The following is a 24,951-nucleotide window of genomic DNA, read 5'->3' on the forward strand; positions in this document are numbered from 1 at the left end:
ACTCATAAATACATCTGATTTTATTAACTTTAGCATCAGCACAATAATCAGTTAACTTTAGCATTAGGACAATAATCAGTTAAGCTACAATATTCAATTTACATGTAGCAATATTTCATAATATTTCTTTTTGAATTGACTTACATTATTGTATGGTCAACTTATCACCCACTCTGTGAATAAATATTAATGTGAAAGCACAAAGTTCTTCTTTTTAATTTAAATGAAAGTCCTCGAATGGCGAGTTGGCCTGGGGATAGGCGTTTGCTCCCCTACCCTGAATGTGTGACTAGAACCTGATCTGAGTAAATGCACGGCGGTACATTTCTTGCGTATGCAGTTCAACTATCTCCATTTATGTGTTGTGGATGGTGTCTACATAAAGGCGACAGTTTGAAGTTACGATGACTTAGAACCTATCTTGAGTAAAATGCATTAGAAATATTTGTGGCAGAGCTCTGAAGAAGCGAGATTCCTCAAGCCTATTGTGGGAAGATTTTCGGATGCAAAAGTGAAAGATGATTGCTACTTCGCACTCTTCTCGTCACTCTCTCGTCACGGCTTGAATATGGAAAAAAATTGTCATTGAAATGGTGAAAATACATTATAATAAGAGATGCGTGAAAATCGCAAATGCGATAAATGCGATGTGCGCAAATAAACGCAGCATAGATGCGATGACAGGACTTTTATGATATTTTTACGCAAATTTGCCTTTTCGACGGCAAAATTCGTACATTTTGTGCCGAACGCAGTTTAAATGATCCGCCGATACTCACCGCTTAAAGCATGTGAGCGTCTGGCCAGCTGCTAGTTGGCTGGGACTCTACGTAGCCGCGAACTATAAGTGGGCGCGGGCAAGCTACACCTCCGCTAATATATGTGTTATTCCTTAATTTATTATTGTTCTACGACATAGTTATTGAACATATTCTGTATTTTGTCATATACCTGTGTTTCACTGCATTTTATCGTCATCTACCTCATTATGAAAATAAAAAATAGACGCTACAAAATGCGATAAACTGTTATTGAATGTGCAATAAAATAAAAATGAAAGTGCGATTTTCACGTATCTCTAATAATAATGCAGTCGAGATCCAAATTACGGTTACCTGGGAGGTTATGAAGAAACGTATATCTCGTAACCTTTTCGGAACTGACACTGTATTTGAAGGCAGATCTGGTTCTTTCTGGGCGAAAAGACTGCATAAGGTTTTCTCGTGTTTCCATTTTCAACCAGGAATGGACACACTCATCCAGAAATATCTCTCAAACAAGAAAATTTTTCTTAAGGGAAAAAATGGACGCTCTCACCCGCCTGCAAACCTGTGAAAGCCTTATTCAGTCCGAAACAAGATTTTTTAACGCGTCCCATCCATTCCCGTTCACGTAGCGCTTAAACTGTAAAAACTCTTCTCGGGATACCTCGGGTAAGATTATATGAGAGCGCCGACGTTTCGGGTACCGACTCGCTACCCATTCTCACGGCTACTGACAGAAAATTTGAAGTAATTCACGGCTTCTGACAGAAACTTTGAAGTGAATTACTTCAAATTTTCGGTCAGTAGCCGTGAGAATGCGTAGCGAGTCTGCACCCGAAACGTCGGCTCTCTCTTACCCGCGGCGCGGTATCCCGAGGAGAGTTTTTACATGTTGTTCGCCGGGAAAGTGTAAAATCTTACATAGCGCTTAAGCTGTTTCCAAGGAAACTGAAAGCGTACGAGTTTCACCCTTCTGAGAGATTCTGAATATTAATTCGTATTTTTTTATTCCATCACGAGCGTATTGAATCGATTTGATCACGGCTCATCTCGAGACTTGAGCGTGTAAATCGAGGGAGGGTCGGGGGAGGGAGAGAATTGCAGTGTTCGAAGTGAAATCACTTAAACGCTTTAACGTGTCCTCCTCGTTTCAGAGAAGGGAAACTCACTGAATATAATGGACTCGCTGTTTATCCGAGAACTCGACGAGGCTGTAATTTCGTGCTTCGGGAACGCTTCTCACCTCGAGGCGCAAAGGAAGTTTTAATGAATAAATTCGGAGAATGAAAACGAGCCAAATTATTTCGCCACAGCTATTTGTACGTCGCTTGATTGGACCTTCGCTTTATAAATGATCAGGGGAATCTTTTTTTGTGTTTTGATCAAGCGCAGTCAACACGCATTCTACTCCACTTTGCAAACATTTCTATTTTGAAAAACAATGGGGAAGAAAAATTATAAAAACTAATGTCATTGAATATATTTGCATCCGTTATTATTTGGTGTACGTACATTAAGTAGGAAATGTATCGTATTCAGTTGGATTATTTGTAAAGGCCTTCATATAGAGGGTAGATATTTTTCATCCGCACTGAACCACAGCAATTCAACACATCCAGTCTTCTTATACCCTATAATGCTTGAAATCTTGATCAAAAATGGACGGTTGGCCCTGCTGTATCGAAAAGATTTTAGCCCTGTTCGCAGCCCCACAACTTGGTATAACTTAGGTAGATAACGGGAAAAATTGATTTGATATCATCCAGGTCTATCAGTGAAACATTTCATCAGTCACAGTTTAGACCATGTATCAACCATGACATCAATTTCGGCGCATTTTCAACAGTAGATGGGATTGTAGGGATCATAGACATTACTACCTACCTTTCTTGTAATCACTACAGGGAATAATTTGTGCTTTTTACAACTGAAAGCAGTTTAAATAAATGGCTAATGAATAGTCAGATCTAGAGTGTACTGCTTTACAGTGCGGAAACCGGGAGACTTATGTAGGACGAGAGAAGACTGAAGGCGTTCGAGAAATGGGTCTGCAGAAGAATGGAGGAGGAGAAGTGGACGGAGAGGATTAGGAACGACCAAGTGCTGGGCATGGTGGGTGAGCAGAGACAGCTTTTAGATGAGATACGGAGGAGACAAGGTATGGATGGAGCGAGTACTTAGCGGGGATGGGATGTTGAAAACAGTGTTAGAGGGAAGAATGTCAGGTAAATGAGGGAGGGGAAGGAAAAGAATAGGATTTTTAGATAGAATGAAAGGTAGTAGGTCTTATTGTGCACTGAAGAGGGATGTAAGGAGAGGGAGGGATGCATGATTAAAGGGGAGGCTCCGGGAATTCTTCTTAAGCACTCCATGGAAACCTTCCTTAATCTATGGAATACTTTAAAATTTACTTAATAATAAGTTGTGTTGAAAGTGCACTCGCTTCTCTCAAGTTTTTGAACTCCTTAGTTACGCCAGGTAATTGAGGTTAATTCATGACGATCGAGGCCTTGGAGAGGATATTGAAAATTCAGGATCGGGTTGGTGTGGTGGTTAGTGTGTTCGCCGAAGTTTAAATCCCGGCGGGGACGTAGATTTTTCAGCGCTATCCCGATCCCTGCTGGAGTGCAGTGTTAGAAGCAGTTCGAAAGGAAGGCCTATCGTTCGTCGATTGGGACGTAAAGTTCGATGACGCAGTTCCTTCAGTAACTTATTTTCAAAGTATCCTAACGCCCGCGCCGATGAGTATTATTCTTCCTGCAGTTCTGAACTCGGACTCAAATTCCGACGATGACTGAGAGGTGATTTTTTTCTCAAGAAAGGAAGTCCCTACCGTATTGTAACCTGTTCGAAAATCGATAAAAATCCTATCTCACTTAAATATAACCGTGACGCCATTAACCTCCATTTTCTTTTGTCTGAATGGTGTGATTATTAAGCTTCACGGCCTTTCTTTTCTCTGGAATTTATCGATCAATCGAGAAGAGATCCGTTTCAAATTTCAACCCTCACATTACCCTCCTGTAAATGGCACCTTTATCGGCTGGTTCATTTGCATAATGAGGGTATTAACTGAGGTTTCTTAAGTCTTTTTTTTGCTTCAGGCATTTTCTCGTGCGTTAAATGATTTCCCATAGCTCCAAGGTGATTTTTATGAGGGTGCACGGCGTATTATGATCCGTCTATATTTTCTTCAATCGGAAGTTGTTTACACCTGGTATGCACCAAAACCTCAAGGCATGATAATCGTTTCCTATACGTGCTCTTTCCGACTTTCGATGTGAGTTAACGTTCTCGAGCTTCCATTGATTTTCAGTGATCAGCAATCCTTTTGCATTTTTTTCCTCCTAGAAAACATTAGATGGTGCTGAATAACTATCCATATTATCGTGAGATAAAATCCTTTCCTTTCAATTTCAGTTTTTACGAACCTAAGATAGAATTTAACAGTTCGAACGAGACTCCTAGGGCGGACTCGCAAGGATACACTCCTGGGGCAGGGCCTATAAGCCGAAGCTTTTTACCTCTGCACCGCAGAGGGGGGAGGACAGGAAGGAGAAAGGAAGGAGGCGCCGCACAGTGGGCTGAAATCGAAAAAAGCTGGACAAAACCTCGAAAATGGTTTTTTTGAGTATGGAAGTTGAAACTTTGCAAAGTTGTTGCCAACACATTGGTGCATTTTTTGACGCAAAATATTTTTCATAGGCTAATTTTTTATATAAAATACACAGCCTCAAAGTTGAACAAATTTGGCGCAAATTGCCCGCTTTGAATTTTTTTCGAAATTCAGCATGTTTAAACTAATGTCACACCTTTAGTAGTAATTCAATAGCAACAAAAATTTATAAAATTGTTAAACGGTTTGTTATCATCGATTACTATTAACTTTCACGACTTAGTTGTTGTATTTGTGACCAATGCGATACAAAATGGCGGACCCTGTTTTTCGTCGAATTTTTGTGTTTACGTAGGATTTTAAAAAAAGGATCACCGAGTTACCTCGAGATATTTACACCACATATACAACAAAGTATATAGATTATGATAATCGGAAGTACAGCTGCGACCACCTGCGACGCCGAAATTAAGATCGATGTTTCGAACGTGCGGCACCGCCCGGAGCTGGCTGCTGGCCACGGGAATTGCCGTACTCGACGGATGTTGGATAGTGAATCATTTTAAGCAAATTTATTGTATAAAAGCTATGATATATTATTACTAAATTTATTTTCCTTTTGTTGTAATCTGATTTCTTTACTGTCTTGTAATATTTATCGTCGATGCAGTACAAAATGGCGGACGCTAATTTCAGTAACATTTTTGCCCGTGTGTAGCTGTATAAAAAGGAGGACACCGAGTTGCTCTCAGATATTTACATCGTAATTGCATCAAGCCTTTTAGAGTCTTCATCCACAGAATTAATCTGAGACCGTTCGCCACAAACTAAATAAAATCGATGTTTTTACCGTGCCGCGCAGTCCGCGGCTGCTCCCTGGGCTCATGAAATGTTGTGACGCAGCGTACATCATAAAGCGCTATGAAGTCTTTGCTGTGGATATGTTTTATTCAAACATAATTATTACTTTTTCATTTCAAGTTGGTTTGTTGTCACTTTAGGTAATGAATTCCTTCATCTATCCATTTTTACTGATTAGTGACTAATTACCGAATTCCCGAATGCAAATTAGCTGACTTGAAACTCTGACAATTCCGCTCGTGCATTTTACCCCTTGGATGGATAAAACGGCTTTATTAGCCTGCTTCTAACCTCAAAGACAAAATAGATTTTACAACTAGCCGACCAGCCCGCAGCTGGTTGGTATTTGCCCGTCCACCCCATGCGGTAGTCACGAAAAGGGTCTTTTTATGACCCCACGTTGCACGTGTGCGGTCCCTTTTACCTTTTTCGGAAATTCCGTTTCCAGAAAGAAATGAATATATTATTTGCATTATTAGTTTTGAATATACAGTGAAAGAGGTTAGTTTTGCTGTGGTGATTTTGGATGCACTCGGATACACGCGCCTTGGATTTTGAACTCCGGGGTATCTCATCGGTTTTCTGCTTTAACTGCATTGGTGGTGTCAATCACTCATTCACCAGGCATCTCTCATCCATACTGGTAAGAGATTTTCATTTGTAGTTCTTTATATTTGCCTCGTGCTATAAGCAATTTCCCTTTTTTATTTACCATTAACGCCTCTAGAATTGACCCTTTCTTCAATTTTCATGTATGTTACTTGTTATTGGTAACTCGTTCGCCTGAAATAGAACCAGTGTTGAATTGAACAACAAATTTGGAGAAATGATAAAAATGTCTGGTCTCGAGGTAACTCGTCTATTGCTTCATAAAAAAGTTGTCAAATCCGGATGTAAATCCTTTGCGGAGAGATATGAATTTTTAATGTAATATCTGACGAAAAAATTTCAACGTGCAAGGTAATATTGAAGCTACGAAGGGCCTTAGTGACTCTCTTAAACGATATTTTTTGATTCGCTACCAAAGGAAACGGGAAGCCTGCAGTAGAAACAATGAAAGATTTTGAGGAGAAATATTAAGTGGCTGAAAGCACCTATATATGTACCAGAAAACGTTCTAGAATTGACAAGAGCTTCTAATTCTTCGGGTAAGTATATGCGATTAATAAGTGACCTGAGTTGTTGTATTATCTCAATGGATTTAAGGGCGAATTTTTACTCATTTTGATCCCATTATAATCTGGTGGACGCCCGGAAAAAAATTTGATAAAGTTAGAGAAAGAACTAAGAGGAGGAAGACTGAAAGTCTTAGATCTTCTCACTCGGCGGCAACTTTATCATTCGCAACATCGATGACATTGAGAGAGGAAAGAGATGAGGCGGCCTTCAAATTAGTGAAGGAAATTACAACGACCACTCCTACCAGAGCAAGGAGAGTCCTAGCTGAATGGAAGACACCCATCTCAGGTTCCTCCATGATGTCAGAAGACGAGGCTCTTTCTGTTATCATATCGATGCAACTAACAAAAAACCAGTACAAGCGTCTTCGGAAAATAGCTGAAAGCCATGGTAATAAATTATACCCGAACTATGAAAGAGTGAGGTTTGCTAAAAATGCTGCGTACCCGGATGGCATAGAGATTATAGAAATATCGAGCGAAGTCAATCTACAAAGTCTCCTCTCGCACACTGCCTCACGGATTCTAGCTTGCGTGGCAACTGTTCCTGATGCCAGAAGTAAATTGAAGTGCACTCTGATTGTAAAAAATGGTTTCGACGGCAGTTCTGGGCAAGTTTGGCAACAAGAGCCTAGGTCGGAGGAATATTTGTTTATGAGTTCTATGGTACCCCCAACCGTTCATAAGGTCTTAATACACGGAGCAGGTATAGCTTCAGAGATGATTCTTCCTCTAGGGCAGTTATCTGAAGAAGCAATTGAAGCACGCAATAAAGATAGTAGAACATATCGAGAAAGCTTTAGCAGGAAGCACTCAAGAATATGAACCAACGATGACTTATTTCGCCGGCTCCTCCTAACCTCGGATCCAGTAATATCCACAGCCGCACCCCTAAGTACGAAGAAATCCCGAAGAATGCCGATAGAAGTGAGAAATTTCATCATCATCAGTGATTACTGTCCTTAGACAGGTTTTCACTGGACTTCTCTCCATCTTTCTCTATCCTGAGCATCCTCCTTTAGGTCTTTGTATTTTCTTCCTCTTCTTATATCATCCAACATTCCCATCCTCCTTCTTCCTCTTCCTCTCTTTCCTTCTATCTTCCCTTCTATTATTCTCCGTTCCAAACAATTCCTTCTTAATATATGCCCTAACCAACTTGCCTTCCTCTTATGAATCATATGTATTAATTTCCTTTCCTCGCCTATTCTTCTTAGAACTTCCTCATTCTTCACTCAGTCAGTCCACTTCACTTTCAACATTCGTCTCCATACCCACATTTCAAAACTTTCTAAATATCTCTCCTCCTTCTTTTTAACAGTCCATGATTCACATCCGTACAACACTACACTCCACACAAAACATTTCATAAGCCTCTTCCTCATCTCTATTGGAATTCTTTTTGCTGTTAACAATGCTTTTACCTTTCCATACGCTCCTTTACCTATTGATATCCTTCTTCTTATTTCCTCAGTACAACTTCCATTCCATCTTACCAGACTTCCCAAATATTGGAAAGTCTGTACTTGCTGTATGATATTTCCTTCTAAGGATATACAAACACAACCTTCTTTTCTGCTGATTCTCATCACCTTGGTTTTATTTATGTTTAAGTTCATTCCAAATTCCCTCCCCACATCCATTATATCATCCATCACTTGTTGTAAATCTTCTTCACTTTCTGCCAGCACTGCCTGATCATCTGCATATTTAATTGTTTTTATTCTTTCTCCTCCTATTACAACTCCTCTAGCTTTTTCTAAAGCTTTCTCCATCATTTTTTCTGCATAAACATTGAAGAGCTCTGGAGAAAGGCAGCATCCTTGCCTCACTCCTCTTCCTATGCCAATTTCTTCTGTTTCCTCATCTCCAATTTTTATAACTACTACCTGCCTACAATACATCTCCTTTATTAATCTCCTATCTTTCCAATCAATGCCAATGTCTTTCAAAATTTTCAATAACACATTCCAATTAACCTTATCAAATGCCTTTTCCCAATCAATAAAGCAAATGTACAAATCTCTATTCACTTCCATCATTCTTTCTCCTATCACCCTCAAGCATCCTATTGCATCATGAGTCCCTTTACCCTTTCTAAATCCAAATTGATCTTCTCCCATATTTTCTTTAATTCTTCCTTCGATTCTTTTTAATATAATCCTTGTAATTACTTTGGTAACATGGCATATAAGACTAATTGTCCTATAGTCTTTACATTCTTTGGCATTACATTTCTTTGGTATTGGTATTAGAATAGTTTTAAGTAGATCATCAGGCCAGCTCCCGGTATCATATATCCTATTGATTAAATTTGTTAATCGACTCATTGCACTGTTACCTAGGTTCTTTAATGCTTCTGATGGTATTCTATCGCATCCCATTGCTTTCCTTTCCTTGAGATCCTTGATTGCCTTTTCCACTTCTCTTCTCAGTATGTTTGGTCCTCTATTCACCTCTTCACATTCCCATTCCTCTTCCAGCTCCATCTCAGAATGATCATCTTTACTATCATATAGTTCTTTCACATATTCTTTCCATATTTTTTTGTTTTCCTCAACACCTGTTGTTATCTTTCCGTATTTATTTAACATACCTTGTTTACTTATTTTCTTTGGCTCTCTTTCTGTGAACTTTTTAGCTGTTTTATATATTTCTTCCAATCTCCCTTGTTCTTCTAGGACTTCCATCTTTTCGCATTCTCTCTCCATCCACTCCTCTCTTGCCTTATCAGTTAATCTTCGTAGTTCATTGTTAAGTTTCCTATATTGCCCTTTTCCTTCTTCAGTGTGAACATTTTTCCACTTTCTCCTTTCCTCCATTTTATCTATCATGCTCTGAGTGATCCATTCCTTCCTATTTCTTTCCTTTTGTACAACACCAACTTCATTATGTGAGAAATTTACTGTTACTAAATGACGATGACCCAGAAATCCTGTAGTCTGGAAGTGAAAGCGACTGTTCTTCAACCGACTCGGAGTGTTGCTATTACATGTACATAGGGTAAGTTCAACAGTAATTTAGATATTCATTGATAACCTTTTATCAAAATGGAAGGACTGAGAAAGAAACCTAAAAGTCTATACAGTTAAAAATAACATTAAATACATCCTCAGCAAAGGCTTTGCATTCATAGCGCTTTATAATGTACGCTGCGTCACAACATTTCATGAGCCCAGGGAGCAGCCGCGGACTGCGCGGCACGGTAAAAACATCGATTTTATTTAGTTTGTGGCGAACGGTCTCAGATTAATTCTGTGGATGAAGACTCTAAAAGGCTTGATGCAATTACGATGTAAATATCTGAGAGCAACTCGGTGTCCTCCTTTTTATACAGCTACACACGGGCAAAAATGTTACTGAAATTAGCGTCCGCCATTTTGTACTGCATCGACGATAAATATTACAAGACAGTAAAGAAATCAGATTACAACAAAAGGAAAATAAATTTAGTAATAATATATCATAGCTTTTATACAATAAATTTGCTTAAAATGATTCACTATCCAACATCCGTCGAGTACGGCAATTCCCGTGGCCAGCAGCCAGCTCCGGGCGGTGCCGCACGTTCGAAACATCGATCTTAATTTCGGCGTCGCAGGTGGTCGCAGCTGTACTTCCGATTATCATAATCTATATACTTTGTTGTATATGTGGTGTAAATATCTCGAGGTAACTCGGTGATCCTTTTTTTAAAATCCTACGTAAACACAAAAATTCGACGAAAAACAGGGTCCGCCATTTTGTATCGCATTGGTCACAAATACAACAACTAAGTCGTGAAAGTTAATAGTAATCGATGATAACAAACCGTTTAACAATTTTATAAATTTTTGTTGCTATTGAATTACTACTAAAGGTGTGACATTAGTTTAAACATGCTGAATTTCGAAAAAAATTCAAAGCGGGCAATTTGCGCCAAATTTGTTCAACTTTGAGGCTGTGTATTTTATATAAAAAATTAGCCTATGAAAAATATTTTGCGTCAAAAAATGCACCAATGTGTTGGCAACAACTTTGCAAAGTTTCAACTTCCATACTCAAAAAAACCATTTTCGAGGTTTTGTCCAGCTTTTTTCGATTTCAGCCCACTGTGCGCCGCCGCGATAGGAGCCCGACGACGCCTGCTGGGACGGGATAGGGAAGGAAGGGATGGGACGAGGAATCTCGTATCGTCACAAAGGCGGGCGGGTCCTACCATCAGCGAAACCAGGCAACAGCCATAGCTATTCTAACAATTTTGGAGGAATATCCTATGAGGAAGAATAATCCAACGATCAAATCGTTAAGGCCTGTTTACACGGTGCATTAACACGTACGGGTTAATGTCTAAATGTATGAACGCGAGAATGAACGCCAAAATGCACCGTGTAACCACCCAACTTGTGCCAATGCATGCACAGAAAATAGAACCTGTTCTAATTTGGTTCATGCATTCGTACATGTTCCGTTCCGGTCCACAAGAATCATTCACGCAAACGTACATTAACTCGTACGTGTTAATGTATCGTGTAAACAGGCCTTTAGATGATAGAATTTAACAGAGAGTATGAGGGTTCTGGGCGAACCCTTCGAAGGATACAACACACCGGGGCCGGGAACCAAGCCCGTGGCCCGATCACCCGGGGAGGGGCTGGAGAGGAAGGGAAAAGGAATGAGGCGCCGCCGCGATAGGAGCCCGACGACGCCTCTGGGAAGGGAAAGGGACGGAAGGGACGGGACGAGGGAAAAACACCCCAACGCTATAGAAGCGAAGGGGGCCCTACTATTAGCGAAACCAAGCTTACGCAATTAATGTGCCAGCGATTTTAGTGGATTTTCCTATAAGGAAGAAAAATCCATCGATCAAATCGCTAGATGATAGAATTTAACAGTTAAAACATGGAATAGAGAATCAGTGAAGATTTCTTGGGTTTCGCACGGGGTAAGGTGCTCCATATCAAGGATTCCTCCTTACGTCCCTCCATATCAAGGTCCTTCAGGATGTTTTTAATAGCGTTGAGTATTAATTCTGAGATGAATTGGAAATCCTGAATACCTGACGATAGGCGAGTTGCAAATCAGAACATTGGAAGGAAATATGGAGGACCTTACCCGGTGAAAAAAATCGAGAAATCTTCACTGCTATTTTTCGCCTGGAAAAAACAGACATTACATCTGAGAATGGAAAGCTTGGTCCGCATACAATGATTAGAGACATACTTTTATTTTCCTGTCTTGATAGGAATATTTATATCGGTTTGATATAGTTATAGCTTTGCTAACGCCAGTAATAATAATACAGCTTGGTGGCCACGGTGGCGGTGGGGTGCTGGAGGGAGGATTTGACAAGTTTGAGGAAGGGGTGCTGTTTTCAACCACTTCCTCAAACTTGTCAAATCCTCCCCAACCCCTTCCTCATAGATATTAATGTGATGTTCTCATGTACCATATGATGGCTTTGTGAGCCGAAACGCATCGTACGCATTGAATAATTGTGGACAAGTCAACTACCTTTCATTTCAATATTAGCAAAAAAACGTTAAAAAGTAGCTATAAAGTTAAGGTGTATTGTTGTGGCAGTTTATAGTTATATCTCAGAATGTTTTGCTCACACAAGCTCATTCATTCACTCTGATGATGATGGACGAGTCATCCGTTGAAATTTTGGTGATTAACAACGATTTAAACCGGTGAAAATCCCGATAATTCTTCGCTAAGGAAAAACTGAAGTTTAAAAAAAAAACTTATTACTCCTTCAGTATGCCCGCTTATCACAATTCACGAATCAATAACGGAATGTTTAGTGTACAAAGTATGCGAATATTGGATTATTGGAAAAAGTAGACTTTTACTGGCTTAAAACAAAATTTTGTCTCCAAAAGAAGGCATGGAATCAGAATCAGGGCTGATAAAATGCGGCCCCGTAGGCATGAAAAGGTTGACGACCCCTGGTATTATGAATTTCTTTGAAGGAACTAAAATGTTTCTTCATTCCTAAAGGCGTCGAGAGCTTTCTCAAACACGCGCAACAGGTCCATACTTTCCTCGACATAAACGGCTTCACTTACTCCTAGCTCGGATCAATACGCGCCTCCCGTCGGAACCTATCTCAGTGCCAGGAAAACGCTTTGCCTTCGTTATCTGTGTCTATATCTGCATACTGCCCCGCAAGCCGTCTCAATGGGAGTGTGGCCGTGGATGTTGGGACACCAACCATTTACACATAAAAAGGAAATGCAATAACCTAATTATTCATGAAAAGCATTCATTAAAGTAAATTATATTTATGTGGAAAAACTAATTCCCATACCTATCCGTTCGATGAAATATCTCTCTTAATTTATCGTTTCTGCCGGACCTATAAATATAATGGCGTTATAATGTGATGTTCTCCGTGTTGCTCTGAAAAATATCTGTTTTAAATTGCTCGAGCAATTAAAGCCTAGTCCCCCTCCACCCTCCAAAGAACATTCATAGACTCGACTACATCGCTTGAACGGCTTTTAAATTATTTTTTTCTTCCTTTTGCTTTCAATAGTTTACGCTTGAGCGAACTCAAAAATTGATCTTTTAATTCGTCTCACTTTATCCATATTATGCTCAAGAGAATTATTTACCGTATAAAAGCTTTTTGAAACTGCTTAACTGTCAAAGTTTAGAAAAGAGAAGGCATGTTAAAGGTCTCATGTATTTATTTGACATTATAAATATTGGTGAATGCCAGTTTTGTTTGGCGAGTTAAAATGTTTATGCTTCAAATGTTAATTTGAGGCCCAAATCTTAGTTTTACTAAAGTTATGCGAAACATGATTATGCAAAAAATTCACCATTGCGTAGAATTTGTAACACATATAATAAATATTGTAATGAACTTAATTTTTTTCAACAAAGAAATGAGTGTAAGGCTCTCATATTGTTAATGAACTATGACGACTAAATTTGATGTGTTTTATTCTAAAAAACTGGGATTGTATTTTTGTGTTATGTTTAGATACTTTCTATCAATTGTGTTTTTCCTGTAATTTGTTGGGAAAACTATGAAAACCAATAAATAAATAAGTGTTTCGGAAGAAGCCTTCATTTACATCTACGTACTACCCTGCAAGCCGCTTTTAAAGACGTGTGGCGGTGGTGTTACGACACCAGCCGTTTATAAATGAAAGGGATGTTCTCTAACGAAATTACGGCTACCATTTATTAAAATCCTTAATTGGTCGGGGGAAAAACGAATTCCTCATGCCGCAAAATCTTCCTCAATTTATCTTTTCTGTTGGACCTGGAAATATAGTGGGGTTCCAATATTATGTGCTCCGTGTCGCTCTATAAGATATCTGTTCTCAATTGTTCGATCAATCTAAATCTAGCGCGAAGACTCAGATTCTCTAACTGCTCCCAGCCTAATTCGTTGAACAACTACGTAAAGCTTTCTGTACGTCTGTAGCAGTTTTTAATGAATTGCGCAGCTTTCCTTTATTTTATTAAGTTCACGGATTGAGTGTTTCTGCGCTGAATCCCATATGCTCGGTGAATATACATCGGTGGCCGGACGATTGCGAAATATTACCTCTCTTTCACTAAGCAACATAGCTAATTACCAACAATTAGGTACTAATAACCGAGCAACGTCGTGTTCACTACTTTGATGGTAATCCATCGCAATGGTAAAATTATTACGCCAATATAAATGAAATATTTCTGTTGTGTTAATATTAGTTAATTATTTAACTTAATGAAAGCAATTGTCTATTTCTATACTTCTCTATTTCTATCAACCCAGGTTTTGGCACATAATGCCATTTTCGACCAAAAAACCCAGAAAAGTCTTCAAAATGGCATTACGAGCCGGAATCTGGGTTGCTAGAAATGAAGTGTAAAAATGCACAAAAGCTTTCATTATGATGGTTTTTCAAATATTACCACCGAATTGCGCCGGATACTATATCTTTTACTTAATGTTAAGTTAATTCTCGCGACCTTAATTTCCGATGCAGTGAATTATTTCCCATATTCATCCTGTCACTTTAGAAATTATTCATAAGGATTGAATATATTGTTCATGTAGGATTTCGGTGATTCTCTACTTCATCCACCCTACAGCTACAATTTCCTCTTCATCTCCCTAACTATGAGTTGCGAGTTGCAATCGCTTCGGCAGCAAGATTATATCGATTTTCCCCTAAAGTAGGCCATTTTTTTTTACTCCTAGTCCAACCAAATCTATTGCCTCAAGTTTCAATTGGGTGTTTCAATCAGCTTTGATGTGTTTACCAAGTCCCCTATCGCCTTTGCCGTCTTTACTCAGTTCTCTTGTTTGAAGTTTTCCGTTGTAGGGAGTGTGGGAAGTCCGAAAGCAATTCCGTCGGTAGTCTACGAGCGTATACCTAGTTGAAACTCTTTTAAGAGGACTTCGGCTTCAAACAACGGTAGCGGAAGAACGAAGGTGATTGTACGAGTTCGGACTGATGCTGTTAAAAGGGATTTTGGGAAAGAAAGGTTTAAAAGTGGGAGGGACGAGCTTACTGTGACTCTTTACTCTGAACACGATGCAGCTCAACTTTCTTTCACAAACGAATACGAAGTCATACCCAGGTGCGCGGAAATAGCTTGATAGAGCCCCTTTGCGAATGAAATAGTGATTAACTTAAGTAACATCTTAACACTATGATGCCCGACCAATCCTTATGCCCTATTATGCCATAGTAGGTCAATTTGACCCAATATGACCAGGTTTGCATAATTTACTCAAAATATTTAATTTCTTCCCAGTCATTTTATTAATGTTAATTATAAAGCATTTGGGAGGGCAGTAGAAAATATAATTAGACGAAAAATATTAAAATTTTAGTTGCTCAACTCAGGGGCGCAGCTGGAAATTAAGGCTAGGGGAGTTTTAGGGTAACTAATACTTAGGTGTGTTGGGATATTGCATATCTGCCAGGGTAAGCAGGAGTTATGGGGGCCATCCTCAAAGAAAAGAAAAGAGAATCATCATCCTTTAAGAAAAAATTGTTCAAAATGGCGAGTTTTACTGCTTTCTAAGGGATATTTGATAAATCCTAACTCTAGTATATGAGTAATACTGATCCAAATAATTAAAATGGATTAAACTTAAAAATTCCTAAGAGCACTGGGGGGGGGTTTATCCACCAAACCCGCCCCCCCCCCCCCCCTCACTGCGCCACTGGTTCAACTATCTCTATGTTGTTATGGGAAACTAGCTTCCACAACTTTGTGAATACGTATCACTTTTTCACTGATGTGTTTGGGAGGCACAATGAATATCAATGGTGTCAGGATTTAAAAAAATACATATATTTTTGACAAAAAATTCAGTATAAAACACACATTTACAATGAACGCAAAGGAACAGTAGAAACAAATTAGATGGTCTGGGTTGAAATGACTCTTCCGGGCACGGCAGTGAGTGACGAGAAAAAATAACAATATCAAGCCTAACTTTTGCACAGTAGTAAACCAAACTAAATAATTAAAAGTCACGAAATATGAGTCTAAAATTTTTCTTCGTTTCAAAATTATCAACATGAATATTCTAAAATTGGGTCAATTTGACCCAGCCGGGCATTCTAGTGTTAATCACGTTGCTAATCCCGTGTTGCCACATAGCGTACACAGATCGTCCAAGATTTTGAAGTAATTTATCCAAAATGGATTCGATAAAAATAGAAGTGTTTTCCAATCATATTGAGGAGTTATGTGGAATAGAAGGAGAATTGTGGAGCATATCCAGATTTTAAAGTGGCAACATTAAATTAATAATAACAGGGTAGTTTCCTTCATCAAAGAAAACGAAAGGCATTGATTGCGATTCGTTACCCACCATTAGTGTATTCATAACATACGAATTATTTGGTTTTAGAAATCCCAGTTTAAACGAATGGCAATGGTCAATTGTAACTGTAATAGAAAAAGGCCAGATTGGCGCCCATGCGATGCCACTCCACGTGACGTCACAGGAACCTAGTTTCTATACGAGTAGATAGGAGTTTTACATTGTCTGAGATTACCAATGCATGGATGAGGCACAGACTTAAAGGAAAAATATCTTAATAATCACCTATTAATACTGCCTATGGCCGGAAAGTCCATCGTTTGATAAGGTAGTAATAATCCATATTTAAGCCAATCGCTACCTGCTAGCAGGGTACTCTGCTACCTGCTAGCAGCCTGCGTCGTATCAGCGCTCATGCCTCGCCTCAAGATCACCCCACAGGGCGGCAGCGGGAACCAGAAATACGTCACACGGGCTTTTCCCATAATTTATACTTAGCCGTCGCGTTTTCGCGCGCTTGGAACTTTTTACTTTTCATTTTATCGCGTAAAGTAGATATCGTTATTTAAAAATCTAAAAGTGTTAAATGCGTAATCAAGGAATAATAATTTTTCGATTTAGACAGTAAAAAAATAAAAGGAAACCACCCTATAAAAAAGGGAAGTGCTCGTTAGGAGGGGAGACGGCCAAAATACATAATTCGCAAATGCTTAACACAAAATCGCCTTAACTGGTAGAATACTTTCGTAAAACAAGCCGGATACTACGCATAGATTCCTCTTGAATCCCGGTAATAATGTAAAAAGTACTCATATTGAAGAAATAAAATGTATTTATATTGAATAAATTAGAATAAAATTAAATACTCTGTCATTAAAAAATTTCAGAGTTGGCTAAATTAATAGAAATACCGATTGGAAGATAATTTTTGAACTGTGTTCAGTTTCCTCCATTTTAATAAACCTATAATTTTTTTGTTAAATTACTCAGCGAAATTGGTAAAATCATTTTAGCTATTTATTCCCTTTGTTTAAAATGTTTTCAAGTCCTCATGAGAGTAACTGTATGTACAATTCTTCTTTTACTGAACTGTAAAATTTCCACTCACGCAGCCTAAACTCTCGAGGGAACGGTTGTACCCCCTAATTTTTTTTAATGCTAATGATTTTTAAATCAGTCCTTTCGCCTTTATATAAATTTGCATACACACATGAAGAGAGGGTAGTGTTTGACGCCAGCCGAATATGAAAAACTCGGGGTATTTTCTCTGTGGATATACCAGAGAAAATACACACACAATAATCACAAACATCTGGGTATTTGTGGCTTTCATTTTTCGTATCTCAGCAGAACATATTCTAAATAAAAGAGGGAAGTATGAAATTGCTTAAAATTTTACGAGGAGAAGTTGAGTTATGATGGTTTTATAAGTGGAAAAAATTACAGGATATTTCTTGTTTATTCAGGGTGGAGAAAAATTGGGCTAAAAATGTTAACCCTGGTTAGCTGATGCCATTAGGAACCAAAATTACTGTTGATGATAAGGTCGAAAATGAACCATTAATAAACTGCATAAACTGTTATCCAAGCGCTCAGATTTAACGCGAGTTAGACATGTTGCCGGATACTCTGGACAATTCATGTTTTCGAATAATTTAAGTGGCCGAGATTAAGGCATGCGGCAATAGGGCAAACTCCCTGTCAATCGGATCGCTTGGCTAACGCATTCTGCAGTTTAAAAATAGTGTGTTTTCGACCTAAAAATCATCAGAAATGTTGGTTCCTTATGACATCATCCATCCAGGGTTAAAATTTCGACTCTATTTCTCTCTACCCCATGTATAGCAAGAAAAACATCATTTTTAAGAAAACGTACTCTCTGAATTAAATCATTCTGCAATCGAGTTACCTAAATGTTAAAAAAATACACTATTTTGTTCTAAATTTCAATATATCGTTATTAAACTATTATTCCTACCTATTTTCTATATCTATCTCTTATCTTTACCTATATTATCACAAAATTATACTTATCATCATAATTCTAGATGACTGTGGTCATATGTACCAAGAAAAACATCCTTTTTAAGAAAACGTACTCCCTGAATTAAATCCTTCTTCAATCAAGTTATTACCTAAATGTTAAAAAATACACTTTTTTGTTATAAATTTCAATATATCGTTATTAAACTATTATTTCTACTTATTTTTATATCTATTTCTTATCTTTACGTATATTATCACAATATTATAGTTATCATCATACTTTAAGAAGACTTTTGTCATATATAGCAGGAAAAACATCCTTTTTAAGAAAACGTACTCCCTGAATTAAATCCTTCTGCTATCAAGTTATCACCTAAATGTTAAAAAATACACTATTTTGCTCTAAATTTCAATATATCATTATTAAACTATTATTCCTACCTATTTTCTATTTCTATCTCTTATATTTACCCATATTATCACAATATTATACTTATCATCAATATTCAAGAAGACTATGGTAAAATACCTCGGTTTATGCCCCATCCATTGTCATTTTACCCGGCCCTGATCAGTGAGAGAGGACATTAGTCAAAAGAATGGATGAATATATTGCACAGCGAAGAATACTTGTGTATATGAATGATATGTGTGCGTCTGCGCGTACAGGCACTTGGACCAGAACGAGATAGCCGAAGTGCGGGCGGATGCCTTCCTGGGTCAGGCCAGCACACTGCGGAGACTTCGCCTCAACGGCAACAGACTACAAACAGTCCCCACGGAGGCCCTTGAACCACTGCGGGGACTCGAGGCTCTGTGAGTCACACTGCAAAACAAAAATCTGGATGATGATACATAAACACTGCATTCTAACACCCTTCAGCGTAATTCCTCTCCCAAACAACCTGCCAGGAAATTCAACCCTCACAGGCTGTCATAATAACAATCCGCAATCATTAGAAATCCATCATATTTACATTAAATCTACCCCATTTTAATGCTGTTTTGAGATCGCATTTAAAAGAAAGGCCCGGCAATAATCACTTGATTTATATTCTTTACCCTATTGTTTCCAAAAAAAAATACCGTTAATAGTTACTGTGGGGAATGCGTCTAATTGGCATTTTTCCTTGGAGAAAATTAAAAGTTTTCTTTCCCGATTTACATCAAAAAACTTTTTTATTCTTTACTTATATTTTTCTTATTTTTTGATTTATAAAATACTTTTAAAAAGAAGCACAATCCAGTGTATAGTTTGCCTCAGCAGTTTTTGTAGGAGATCCATAAGGAAGATTTTTTTCTGACATATTAAATTTGAATACTAAGCGGCAATATAAATTAAATATTAAAAATATTGTATGAAAATGAAAACTCAATCCGAATCCATTTTTAAAATTACATCCCCGTATTACATTCCCAAGGAGAATTTCGTATTCTATGATTTAAAAAAACATTTAGCAAGCCGGGAAAGCTCACTCTTCCGTGAAGTCACATAAATTCGTGTGTGCCTCCAGATTTAATTTAAGAAGGCTGCATTAATCCTGCTTCGCCGGTATTACTCCCTTGATATATAACTTGAATAATACTAAAGCTATCACCTTGAAAATTTTAGGGTGAACAGAGTTAAACTTGCCTCTATTTCAAATATGAAAATTTTACCTCAATATTCTCTGTTTTAAAAATTTTAATATTTGAGACACAGGCAGATTCGATAAGGATCAGCCGTGAACATTTCAAGTTTGAGGCATGCATTGCATTACTAAATAGGACAAAAAATGACCGATGGAACGGTACTCATGAATCCCCGCAATCTTCCCCTCTGTATGCTTAATTCGGAAATTCTACTCTACGCGAAATATTCGTTCGGTCTACACTTTCCACTGACTTTGCGTTTATGGCAGCTTGTGCAGATTTCTTCTTCAAAGTCACTAGACAACACTCCAATGCCATCGCTTTTTCCATCCCACCACACGGCTATAAACCAAGTAGTTTTGCCTTACGCAGCTGTGTCCCTTCCTTCGATTGGCAGGCTTGGATCTCACTTAGCAAGTAGTGGAGGTTTGTTTGTGCTAATAAGGGTGGCATGTAACACGGTGGTAAACGGCCATAATCTGTCGGTTAATTGAGCTTCAACGTCTGAGCTGATGGAGGGCGTTAACACCCCTTGGGATATTGTGTTTGTGAAGTTGTTACCTGACCTTGTTCCTGGGGAAATGAGAATTTTGCTCATGGTACGGGTGTACCCTCTCCATTCCTATTGGTGTTCCGTAAGTAGTCTGTGTGTGTTTTTTCACTAACATTTTTGTACTTGTCCGGGTTAAAAGATGAAAAATCTGGAAAATTTCGTGAATTTGTTGCTCTTGGAATATATCTGACATTTTAAATCAGGAAAACTTCCAACTTCGCAAAAATGTTCTCAAATTTAGGTGTTCGTTTAAACAAAAAACCAAACTTTACAAATTTCTACATAATTTTTATTCCATGTGCACAGTTCCCTTCATATCAATAATTATTTATAACCCGTTCTCTTAAAAAAAAACTGGCTAGAAATTTTTACTTCACTAATTTTATATTAAATGAAATTTGAACTCAAAACAATATTATGTCATTCCAGTTCAATATATATATATATATATATGAAAACTAAATTGATTGGGAATGATAGTTAATTGTTAATTCGCAACATAATTCGTCTTGATTGGATATCATATTTTTATTTTAATAAAATGCCTTAAATGGAATATTTTATGAATTTTTTGTATTCCAATTTATTTTAATATTTTTCTATTTTATCTCTGGTATCCTTTTTATATCTGGTATCCTCTATCCTTTTTTAGGTAAAATTTTTGAGTGTGAATTTACGTCCTGGAACTGAAGCACTAAATAAAATAGGCTATTTAATATATAATACCCAGTTTTATATTATGCAATCTAGATATGATGTTTTCGATTAGTCTCCACGAAAGTAATATTTAACATATTCCCCAAATTAACTTCAAATAAAACTAGAAATATTTATCAGTTAACGTTTGAGGATTTTTAATTTCAAACTTAACTATTTGACACCGATAAGTTACATTCATTTCTTCACGAACGCACTCGGCAGCATGGTATGCGAGGGCTTTAAAACTACCTACCCAAAAATCTTTTCAGTGGAGAGGCCTGTTAGGAATTCAACACGTGCCGTTCTCACCTAAGTAGTAGCGTTGGAACTTGTCCACCGTGTAATATGGTGGTAAAAGGCCTAATAAGACCCACTCGGTTTACTGGTTGTTCGGAGGGCTTTAGGGTTAATTATCGACCGATTACCCTCCATCCTTGACCTGAGCTTGGTGCTGAATAACCAAACCCTTTGTCCGCAATGCTCTTCTACGTAGCATGCATGGTTTGACATGGTGAGACCCCTTGTGGTAAGGTCGGAGAATGAACAGAATAGAGGTGCGAATCTGGGCACGTTGAACCTTCGCGTATAATCGATGTGGTGGTGTGCCAATTTTCCGCGGTGAAGCGCGGTGTGAAGCCATCTGAAAAGATAGCCTCAGTGTCACCTTCAAGGCTCAGAGCTTTTTTTTTTATTGACGAAATAAATTTATTTCACCATTGGCAGTACACACATCTGCAAGGCTTGGGTCAAATATAAAATTTACAAACAATTACATACATACATGAATATTGAAATTAGCAGGATAAGATTCTTGGGAATTCCCAAGATAATCATTTAACTATGATATGTACAACATTAAAACAGAGTCCAGAGGATTAATAAATACTAACAGAAGCATGGAGAAAAATAGGCATTCTAGTTGCCATCTAGGAAATTACCTTACAATGCATCCTCCAGATATTCATTAACACTGTAGTTGATCGAGGCAGAGTGGTTGAGACCTTTAGTACAGAGAGAGCTGGAATACTGGTTTCAGTGGATGTTATTTCTTGAACGGGTGAGGTGATCATGGTAGGTAGATTTTGGAATAAAATGGGAAGGGTTTGCTTTAACAAAGCAGGCACTTGTAAGGATATACAAAGGAGGGAGGGTGAGGATTGTACACCCATTAAATTGGGCCAAATTATGAACAATAACAATGGGGTAGTTTCCTTCATCAAAGAAAACGAAAGGCATTGATTGCGATTCGTTCTCTTATTATACGCGGAAAAACGTATATGCCTAATAATTACATTGGGGATGTTATGATACCTTAAAAACCCTTTCAAATATTCTTTTAACAATTCCGAGGGTTGATACGAGTACTGCTGGAAATCTGTTGTTATCAATAAATGAATCGGTGATATTTAACCGTCTCGCAGGCCGATAATTAGTTTGTGTGGAGTAAAGTAATTGAGTACCTTGTGTAATCTTGTTGTTTACGAAGCAGTGATTTTGATACCTGGTGTGATGGGTCTCCAGTAGCAATTTAGATTATGGCTATGGGAATGTCCACATGCTATTGGCATGTGCATTTATTTGGTGTGTTGTTTTTTTGACTGCACCTAACGACAACCTAGGCTGTGCAATTGAAATGGAATCGGTTTGTATTGTCGGGTATGTGACATTACCAGACAGGTTCATGTATTTCAAACGTGCTGATTAAAAGGCTTTTCCGTCATTATATTGGAAAATTACGTGTTTTACATGCTTTTGGTGAATAACTGTTGATGTAGAGAATTTGTTACTAACAAATGAGGTGCGATATTGGTTTTCTAGAGTTTATTTTCCGTTCCCCGCTTTGCTTTGTTTGTAATTACATTTTATTTGGTATCAAAGCTTTGTTTTTTTAGTAATACATGTAATACATAGTAATACAAGTAGAGTTTTTTAATGTTTTTGATGTGGAAGGGAAAATAATTTCTAAAATTTTTATCTTTTTCAGTGTTTATTGCTATCTCAGAAAAAATTCTTTTCCCATAAAGCGTTTTATAATTCATTTTGTATCTTGCAGTGTGCCATTCCTAAATTTATTTTTTAGTATTAAGTTAATCCAAGTATTTAGTTTTGAATTACTACACATTTTTCTATTAAAAAATTCATTCTGTAATAGATTTTATTGTACCTAATTCAGACCCATATTGTAAAGCCTCATTAATCATTATTATTTAAACTTTTGCACTTAGGGAGTTCTAAATCTTTAACTTACATTTTGCACTTTTTAGCCTATGTAATTTAAATGAAGTCGGATACAAAATATTTGCGTAATCTTATATTACATCAAGAGTAACTTTGAGAAGCAATCCCTAAAAGTGATGTGTTGTGGGTAGAAATGCCATAATTGGAATATTTTTGCATTGTTTCAGGAATCTAGGATCCAACAAGTTGACGTCACTGCCTGCCAAGGCCTTTGGAAGCCTGAGCAGCCTTGTCATACTGTAAGTATCAGTCTTGTTTAATTTATCATGTTTGTATTCCTCATGTAAATTACTTTTACATGAGGAATAGTAAGTAATAAGAATTAATTTACACGAGGAATACAATACAATACTTTTCCTATTTTTTCAGCCTTTTTTCGTCGAATTCCTTGGAACTGTTTATCTTATCCTCTTCATGTATTTATTTCAACCTCTTTGTATTATGGTCCATTTTTGTCAAATTCGGAGTTCCAATAGTTATGCAGGAAATCTTTAAAGTCTCGTTGATCAGAATTTGCTAAATTCGTTAATAAATAGTTTACGGCTGAGGAAATTGGTTCTTAGGTGCATAAATTATGTGCAACTCAATGTAAAGGGGATAAAAGGGAATAATCAGGAACAGTCACGCTGAAGAATAGTTTACCCGTGGATCATAACTACATTTGCGACTTTATATTTGTTGAACATTACCTTCGACATTAAATATTATTTTCATGGTGGTTTTCGATAACTATGTATGTCAAAGCGACGTTTCTTTCCCAATAATTGAAGGAGGTTGGTTCGTGACCACGTGATCCAAAATAAGTACTTTTCTCATGTGTATCTGAAAATAGTATTCCGTCTTAGGCGCCATTCGTCAAACTTAAAAAGCATCAAAATGGAGGCACAAGGAATATTGATAATACGAAGTGTATACAGGAAGTATATACCGTTTTGTTCTACCATCTTATATTTTAGTCTTTTTGTTGATATGTAGCCATTGTCCTTTCCATATATGTCAAAGTCTTCTTCAAATCATATTCTATCAAGGCTATGACTGCTTTGTCGTCAGAAAATTTTAGAGTACTTATTCTTTCCCATGAAAGGTTCCTTGAAAATGACACCAAGTATCGAAACCATGGTCGGTTAAGTGATAAATAAAATAGTGTGGATATTACCATTTGTGCTTAAATCATGGACCTAAATTATTCTCTGTGATTGTAGTGCGGCTTTCTCAATGTAAGCATTAAACATTTGCTAAAATAAACTGAAAAATAACTGTGGTGACTTGCCTATAATTCATTTTTGTCATGATTATTTTCTTGCAGCCTGTAATATATCAGTCATGTCAAAATGACGGCTATATTCTGATTATAACAAACATGTTTCTTATGCTTTGGTGAGAATCGCATTATTAAATGCTGCATGAAAAAGAGGATTCTCATATGACATTTCTTGGAATTATAGCATTTAAAGCCTATTTTTGTGGCTATTATTCGACGGGATACAGTTATGAGATAATGTTTTCTAATTTCGTGAAAACATCATGCACTTCGTTTCTCGCACCAAACGTTTAGTGTTTTCAACATTTTTTTCCTAAAAATCTGATTACCCCATCACTTTACTGACGTATGTATGGACATTTCAGTCTTATTTCCAAGCTGAAATGCAATT

General features: G+C 37.5%; 1 protein-coding gene across 1 annotated transcript in view; it reads left to right on the top strand.

Annotated features, from left to right (window-relative positions):
* LOC124163049 (leucine-rich repeat-containing G-protein coupled receptor 5) overlaps positions 1 to 24,951 on the top strand; it is a 287,787-nt gene that overhangs the window by 107,393 nt on the left and 155,443 nt on the right. The window contains exons 5-6 of the mRNA XM_046539833.1: positions 18,847 to 18,993; positions 23,467 to 23,538. Coding sequence (XP_046395789.1) covers positions 18,847 to 18,993; positions 23,467 to 23,538 — 219 coding nt within the window. The remainder of the gene's footprint in view (positions 1 to 18,846; positions 18,994 to 23,466; positions 23,539 to 24,951) is intronic.

The sequence above is a fragment of the Ischnura elegans genome, chromosome 7, assembly GCF_921293095.1.
Source record: "Ischnura elegans chromosome 7, ioIscEleg1.1, whole genome shotgun sequence".
Taxonomy (NCBI): Eukaryota; Metazoa; Arthropoda; class Insecta; order Odonata; family Coenagrionidae; genus Ischnura; species Ischnura elegans.